Source organism: Sinocyclocheilus anshuiensis, unplaced genomic scaffold (genome assembly GCF_001515605.1).
Source record: "Sinocyclocheilus anshuiensis isolate Anshui unplaced genomic scaffold, SAMN03320099.WGS_v1.1 scaffold931, whole genome shotgun sequence".
Taxonomy (NCBI): Eukaryota; Metazoa; Chordata; class Actinopteri; order Cypriniformes; family Cyprinidae; genus Sinocyclocheilus; species Sinocyclocheilus anshuiensis.
Window position 1 is genome coordinate 293241 of NW_015544187.1, and position 8728 is coordinate 301968.

Genomic DNA, 8728 nt, shown 5'->3' on the forward strand with positions numbered 1-8728 from the left:
TTTGAACATTAAAGCATGTCAACATATTCTGTTACACCAAATACACAAAATAATGATCTTTAAAATAGCATCATATGACCCCTTTAAAAATAATTTAAATGTCTTTCCTCATGTATTACACTTAGTGGGTACCTAAAATGTACCTTGAAAAATTTCTGAAAAGGCTTAAATTACATTGTATGACAAACTATTCTTATACTTCATTACTTTATTAATAATACACATTTTCCATTTGCAGTTATATAATATGCATTATAACATGTTGGTTTTTATAACCTAGTGCTGCAAAAATGTTCTTGACCCGATCCCTGGAGATGCGCCAGCGTGTGCTAGGGCCGGATCACACTGACTGTGCCCAGTCTCTGAACAACCTAGCTGCGCTCCACAGCGAGAGGAAAGAGTATGAGAGTGCCGAGGAGCTGTATGAAAGAGCGCTTGACATCCGCAAACGAGCACTTGCCCCAGATCATCCCTCTCTCGCCTATACCCTCAAACACTTGGCCATGCTTTACAAACGCAGGGTGAGAAACCACAGGAAAGGGTTACAACTCACCAGCTCTGCAGAACATGTAGCAATCAAGTGGCAATTATGCATACATTCATTCTGAAATGTTTGTCTTTGTGTGCTTTTGTCTTTTTAATATTATTAATGAATCTGTGACCCTTTTTAATGGCTGGCTGTCTTTGTTTGTCTGTGTGTCTGATAGGGGAAGCTGGAAAAGGCAGTGCCACTATATGAACTGGCTCTTGAAATCAGAGAGAAGAGCTTCGGGCCTAAACACCCCAGTGTGGCCACTGCTTTGGTTAACCTCGCAGTGCTCTATTGCCAACTGGTGAGAAACGTCTCAGACTTCACCCACCTGCTGTGTTGTCAAACTTTCCAGTCCACTCTGTTATCTGATGATGTGACTCATGTGATGTGTGTTTGTGTTGCAGAAGCAGCACAGTGATGCATTGCCTTTGTACGAGCGTGCTCTAAAGGTATATGAGGACAGTCTCGGCCGACTGCACCCTCGTGTTGGAGAGACTCTGAAAAACCTGGCAGTACTCAGGTTAGCCATGTTTTATTAGCTCAGCTGTACTGGTTAGATTTAGATTAAATTCATGGCACATTCAACAAATGTGTTAGGGGCCATTCACACAGAACTGTGTGACAGCGCAAAATTATTACAATACAAGGATAATATTACACTGTAAGGAAAAGATTTGACAGTTTTGTGTTAATCCAAAGTTGGCATCATTTGGAGTCTTCACAAATGTTGTCGTCATCTGAAATCTTCACAAAAAGACAAATATTTACAGCAGTCAAATATGGAGTGCCTCAAGGATCTGTATTAGGCCCCCTGCTGTTTTGATTATACATGCTGCCCCTTGGAAACATTTTATTACAATTTGTAAATATTGTATCTTAATGTAAATAATAGAGGAAAAGTGATTAACCATATCTAGAAACCAGAATTTTTAGAATTTGGACCACATAGTAACTATATAGCAACCATCCAGAACACCCTAGCAACCTCGTAGCACCAACATGGCAACCACTCTCTTACTTTCTCAGCTACGAAGAGGGAGATTTCGAGAAGGCCGCTGAACTGTACAAGCGAGCAATGGAAATAAAGGAGGCTGAGCCGTCTCTGGTGTGTGGTAAGGCCCCCTCACATCACTCATCCAGCGGCGACACCTTTAGCCTGCGAAGCCCCGCCCTGCCTCATGCCTCAAGGTGACACCTGACCCCTCAACACTTAACTAAACTGAACTCTTACCTCTAATAATAAAGCCATATTGGCCACACTTGCTGTGTTCAGGCATGTGCTTGAAGTCTACATGGAGCAATCAAAGCATGGTAAGAAAACATTGGGATCCAACTTGGTTCTCATTCCTACTGTAATTTACAGTATAAATCATCAGTGTTTTAATGTATCATTCATTGCCACTGGGTTTATAAAAGGTGCTCTCTGACAGAAAACCGGAGAAAGTGTTTTATTCCTGTGATTTTCAATAACTGTTGAAACACAGCACTCCATGTCATCAGCGTACCAATGACATTTCTAATGCACTGCTGTTAAACTGTGAGGTGTAGTAAAGTCACTATGACCAGAATAGTTTTATTTATGGAGGGCCACCTCAGAATTACAAAAAAAAGATAATTGTGAGAAGTTTAAATACATTTTGGAGATATAAAGTCACAAGATACTACATTTACATTTAGTCATTTTGCAGACGCTTTTATCCAAAGCGACTTACAATTTGGGGATACATAAAGCGATTCTTCTTAAAGAGGCAAACAGATACAAGTCTGTAGCATAAGGCTTGTCCAGATGAATGTTGAAGTTGTTGCAGTACTATGTTGCAGTTGTGAGATATGTCACAATTACGAGATATGAGGTCACAACTGCAAGAAATAAAGTCTAAATTACTGTATAAAAAATAAGGTTGCAATTGAGAAATTATGAGAAATAACACTTAAGTCACGGGATATGAAGTTGCAAATATATGAAGTTGCAATTGCAATAAATAATGTTGCTATAAAATATGAAGTAATTTGGAGAAATAACAATGTAATAATGAGATGTGAAGCTGTGTTACAAATACGATACATAAATTTGCAATTGCGAAATATGAAGATATGAAGTGGCAACAGTGAAAATAGCATCACAATAACAAGATATGAAGCCGCAGTTACGAAATGTGAAGTTGCAACTGCAAGAAATAGTGCCCCAATAATTTTTTTTCTTCTCTCATATGGCAAAAGGCCTTATTAGCTATTGATTGTTCATGCAATGGAAAATATTATTTACATTTTCTCTCAATATTAATATACATTTGAATAGTTTTTTCCTCCAATTATCACTATGGCAAACTTTTTTTATTATAAACTTGAGTACAAGTCAAATAACTGTTAAAGTTCAACATGTTGGTTGAAGAAATAGAATTACCTTTGTAGTTTATACAAAGTATTAGTATATATTAGCATATACTAATATTAGTCAGTATTAGTCTCTTCCAAAGCACTTTTCACTTGCATGGTACAACAACTTTTTGGAAACAAATATAGTCACATTGCATGAGAACTGAGATCCCGAAAAGCTTATGTGTGACCAATTTCAGCACATTTTTTTTCAGGTTTCTATCACTGCTGCCTTCAGCATATGCAAATTACTCTGAGTGCAACTAAAGACAAAGTCAAGCATAATGGAAGTTCGCATCATTTTAGAGTTGCAATACAATGACTAAATACCTTCCTGTAAACATGTAAAATAAATCTACAGTGTTCCAGAGTCTCAGCTCCTTCCTCTGGTCTATGACCTGCTTCCTGTCATGCAAAGTAACCTTCACCATCACTTTAAAATGCAGAACTGTTGTAAATTGCACAGCAATACTAAAGGGCAGCTGTCATACATAGCCATACAAAACATTATAACATATCAAGATAAAGTTAATCAATCAAATGAGTGATTTTATTGTATTCAGTATTTTATTTTATATGGTCTCACATTATTGAGAGGGAGCATTAAATGGTTCAACACCACAGAACACAGCATGTGCAATACTTATGCTTTTTGTACTGCATTATGACAGTGTCAATATATGTAGTTTAGTTTATACAATGACTGTTCATCTGAAAAGTGCATCTATAATAGATCCATATGATATTATGAACCATATTTTTGTGTTTAGAAATAGTAGTGCTGTTTATTTTTATTTTTTTATTAAAAAATACTTAAAGGGGTCATATGATGCGATTTAAATTTTTCCTTTCTGAAATCAGTCTAATGTGCCTCATTTTGTAGCAAAATCATCTTTGAACTGTTGGATTCTGGTAAAACATGCTATAGATTTAATAATTTACTCTAAACTTCCATTATGGCTTGTATTGCATCACAGTGTTGTCTTACAATTTGTGCCAGGACTTAAGAGACGTTTTATTCACTGCCAAAAGAGGTGTATTTTATACCCAAATTCTTCTAATGCACATGATCCATGCACAAAATAATATCATTGTGTATTATTTACCAATAAATGCATAATTGAATGAAAATAACAGTTGTAGAGGTTTTTACTCAATGCAGAGGAAAACGGATTTCACAACTCTCACTAAAGCTTCTTTCAATTGATCTACTAGTTTAAATGCAGGAAAAGCAAAATGGAATGTAACAACAAATTTATTTTTTCTTTTGCATTATTACAATGTTATCCCATTCAATACAGCAGTCAGAATCAGGCCGATGATGAAATGTCAGAAAATAATTTAGTTGTGTTCTTTATAACAGCTGGCTGGGTGTCTACAAGCACATTCATTATTAGACATGACAATTACATATTTAGAGGTGTGACTGAAGTCTTATCTGTTTTCGTCGCATAGCTGTTAACAACAGCTATTTAAATCAATCATTCAGATTAGTTCTATTAACCATTCCATGCCAACTCTGAAACATTAACACTGTGAAAACAAAAGATCAACAGTGATGGCAATTCAGTATTAAGACTTTCAGTTGAAGTAAACCTGTAAACATCTTGAGTGTTACAGGCTGCTTGCAAAAACAGAATAAAAAAACTAAATCCAAACTCATTTAATATGAGACCTCAGATGTTACATGTGTATAAGTACAAAATAATAACGAGTTTGTCTTTAGTGTCTCTGTTAGAGTTCAAGGAAGTCATTTTCCTCTTGCTTGTTGTTTCCTTACATCTTCTTCATCTGAGCCATCAGCTCTTCTAAACTCTGGTCTGTTTCCTCCACCGTCTCCCCTGATCCTCCATCCTGGCAAAGAGAAAGAACACATGGAGTATTACACATTCATGGTAGTCAAGAGAGAGTAATGATTACCAAGGCTGCATTTATTGTCAAATATTATTACAATTTAAAATTCCATTTAATAATGTCATTTATTCCTGTGAGGAAAAGCTGAATTTTCAGCAGTCATAACTCCAGTCTTTAGTGTCACACGATCCTTCAGAAATCATTCTAATATGCTGATTTAGTGCTCAGTAAACATTTCTTCTTATCAATGTTGAAGACAGATGTGCTGCTTAATATTCTTTGAGAATTAGAAAGTTCAAAACAACAGCATTTATTTGAAATAAAATTCCTTTGTAACTTAAATGTCTTTACTGTCAATTTTGATCAATTTAATGTATTCTTGCTGAATAAAAGTATTTATTTATTTAAAAAAAAAATTAAAAATTACTGACCACAAACGTTAGTTTTAATTATTTGTCAGGTAACTGCATTTTATGTTTTCAATGATCATATAAGCATCCGACCTAAACCAAAAATCACATCAAATATTATAAAATGTAACCTCACTGCCTGTCAAATTTTTTGATAATGCAGGAAAATTCTGAATAACCAAAGTGTTGTGTTATATTTCAGTGGGTCGTACTTTCTCAGGTATGGTGTAGGCTACAGTAATGCCCTCCGGTAGATCTGGCACCGGTCCTGATGCGTCCTGTAGCTCTGCCTCTGACACCTCTGACACCAACTCAATGCCTGGCAGAAAACAACATCACCGTCAAACTTACATAACATTTACAGATTTCTGTTTTATGAATGAGGAATCTGATGTGTGTGGGATGCCAACCCCATTCATTGTCCTCATGCACCACTACTTCTTCTTCTTCCTGTACTGCTTCCTGCTTCGGCCGCTCTGCTTCTTTTTTCTGGAGTAAGTAAGGAAGGAATAAGAGATTATATACTGTTAGTATTAATACTTTACTGGTTTTTGTCACAGTATGCCTTTGTTTACATTCGGTAACAGTCGGTGTTTATATTTTGGAATTTTTTTAAACAATTTAAAAAAATAAGTCATGTTCAACAAATCTGAAACTACTTCAAAGACATGCAGTTGCAGAAAATTTATAAAAAATTAACTAAAATTTAATATAAACTTAAAAATAATAATACATTTTAATACTTTAATACTTTTTTTTTTTTTTTTTTACAAAAACAAGTTAACAGAATCAAGAAAAAAAACGTCCAGAATTAAGAATTTAACAATGTTGTGGTTAAATAATATGTAATTATTAATCAATAAATCACTCTTTGATTAAACTATCAAGGTGTAAAAAATTCAGATAAAAATTAAATGTTTTAATATTTGCATTTGTAGGAGTGTCACCTTGTACTCATCCTGTTGTCGTCTGCAGTGTCTGTCATCACACTGTGGGTTGGCCTTCATTGCCATGCTCGGGAAGAAATCCTGCATGGCATTATAGCCCAGGTAATAACTCACTGTCCCAAACCCCAACAGATACCTACAACACAGACAATTTCATTCCACACAATGTGTTTTAATGTCCTTCGGAAAACTACTGACATGCCAAGACCTCTGAGGATGTGAAATGACCATGGGGTGATGGGTTTGGCTGATTAGTTAGAATGATTCAAGTCGGTTCAGTTACAAAAATGGCTTTATTACAAAGTATTCAGTACAGCTAAATTGAAATAGGATGCATCGCAGCCTGTGGTAATGGTGTAATCTTATCCCTGTAAAGCCTGATATATGAAATAATAGTAAGTCGTATTTTTTTTAAATTTCTTTTTTAAATCTTTATTTGAACCTTTAGATAAAATATTCTAAAAATAAATAAAGTTTGTATTTTTTGAGTATCATTATGTCAGGCTTTTATGGCTCATATAGACTGTTTCAAATGTTTACACAAGTGACATAGCAGTAGGATTTCAGTAAAATAAACATACAGATTTTAGTTTTTCAAAAGTGTTTTTGTTTTATTTCTCATATCTTATTAGATAACTTCTTAGGTAAACGGAAAACCTACGTAAAGAGGTTGTTCTACCTTATTTAATAAGCAAGTGACAGTTCTCATGCAATATGGGGAAGAAAAAAAGATCTATCTGAAGGTGAAAAGCAAGAAATAGTGCAACGTCTTGCGAAAGGCATGAAAGCAACTAATATTTTCCAAAAAATGAATAGAGATTAACACACTTTCAAAAGATTTGTGAGCGATTTGGAGCACAGAAGAATTTGGTCAGATAAAGGCTTATTAAGGAAAGTTTCTGTCAAACAAATTATCTGTATTGAAAGGGCAGTTAATAAAAACAAACTGATGAACAGCAAACAGGTATTTGAAGCTGCTGGTGTCTCTGGAGTTCCAAGAGCATTTCATGCAGGCTGGCAGTTGTGCATAAAGCTGAATTTCAGGCACCCTAACCAAACCTCACAAACAGAAACCTTTACAAATGGGTGTAGAATTACATGAAAACTAATTTTTAAATAGTTTAAATAGATCAAATACCTGTTTGCTGCTCAAGAGTGGCTTATTATTATTATTATAGCTGCCCATTTGATTCAATTAATTTGTTTGACACAAATCGATGTCACTTGCATAATAATTTGTAAGAAAGTAGTACAATATAGTGAGAATATGGTGCTCATACTCAAGGAAGAAAAAAAACACCTCAATTTTATTCAGAGGCCCAAAGTGAGCAAAAGTATACAAAATGAGAAGTATTTTTTCTAACAAATTATGTATGGATAATCAAGTAAACCCAAGTTGCTTCAGTCCACTAAGTGTTAATCTTGAAAAATTACTAAAAATGGAAAAGTTATTATGTTTACTTAACATAAATCATTAAAGATTTCACAGCAAAAAGACATGAACCACAACCTTAAGTGGGATGTTTTAGAATTATTCTTTAATTGCTAAAAAGTATAACTATCAATCAAATGAAAAAAGTCATGTAATAGACTGTGAACACGAGTTTTTCAGTAAAGCTGGTCATGTTGATTTAGAGACCTTGGAAATTTGCATATCAAATATGATACAGTAGGCTTTATAGGGATAAAAACAGCGTGGTTAGGCCTGTGCCAAATCATCAGGATAGTGATGAGGTCTTACTTCAGGACATTCTGTACAAGGAGCCCGGCGACCACTCCCATTGTGGTGGGCAGACTGGCGGCACACACTCCATCCCTCTTCAACGTCTTCTCGTCGATATTTGCAGCCACTACGAGGGGAGGTGCACACTGACACACACACAACTGGATCAGATCACTGTTTCCCACCCATCTGAGATTTGACAGAAATAACCAATGTTTTATAAACGGGTGCACATATGTTTTTCAGTCTGTTTCTCAAAAGAGCACCTGGAGATTTGGTTTGGTCCTCACACTGCACATAGTGTGACCCATTAAATATAACTATAAAGAAATAAAATGAATAAAACAATGCTCAAAAATACAACAACGCTAAATAACATTTAAGAATAATAGAAATATGAGATTTCCTAATAATGAGATAATGCAAATGCGCTTTTTTGGGGAAAATAAAAATAATAGTGATAATAATATTGCACTTTATTTTTTTTATAAACAAAAGAATAAAGTGTTACTATTATATTTAAATACTATTATATTTATTTACTATTATATATTTAAAAATAAAAAGTGAATATTTAATAAAAATACAATTATTTTATAGTAAACAACAATAAAATGCTAATATTTACTTTTTTTTTTAAATGTGAATTTTCATCATTTTCAAACTTAAAATCAGAAAGCTTTTTTGTTGCCGGTGTTGTGCCCAATTATGACCCTCCCGCCAGATTATTACCCCCCTAGTATTGGTAGGTTTAGGGTTAGTTATGGGGGAGGGGTTAGTATTAGGCAATCAGGTAGCGACTTATACAATATTACAGTTTGTTGATCTAAAATTGTAATTGTGCATTAAAGGGGTCATATGACGTTGCTAAAAAATAACATTATTT

General features: G+C 34.5%; 2 protein-coding genes across 2 annotated transcripts in view; one reads left to right on the forward strand and one right to left on the reverse strand.

Annotated features, from left to right (window-relative positions):
• The window catches only part of LOC107696494 (nephrocystin-3-like), a 24852-nt gene extending 22671 nt beyond the window's left edge, over positions 1-2181 (forward strand). Inside the window, exons 25-28 of the mRNA XM_016496847.1 lie at positions 281-521; positions 708-833; positions 937-1052; positions 1559-2181. Coding sequence (XP_016352333.1) covers positions 281-521; positions 708-833; positions 937-1052; positions 1559-1724 — 649 coding nt within the window. The 3' untranslated portion in view covers positions 1725-2181. The remainder of the gene's footprint in view (positions 1-280; positions 522-707; positions 834-936; positions 1053-1558) is intronic.
• A 1585-nt stretch (positions 2182-3766) lies between these two features.
• Positions 3767-8728, reverse strand: part of LOC107696487 (ubiquitin-like modifier-activating enzyme 5) — an 8934-nt gene continuing 3972 nt past the window's right edge. Inside the window, exons 5-9 of the mRNA XM_016496833.1 lie at positions 7861-8082; positions 6120-6255; positions 5583-5661; positions 5385-5491; positions 3767-4762 (exon numbers count right to left, since the gene is read on the reverse strand). Coding sequence (XP_016352319.1) covers positions 4685-4762; positions 5385-5491; positions 5583-5661; positions 6120-6255; positions 7861-8082 — 622 coding nt within the window. The 3' untranslated portion in view covers positions 3767-4684. The remainder of the gene's footprint in view (positions 4763-5384; positions 5492-5582; positions 5662-6119; positions 6256-7860; positions 8083-8728) is intronic.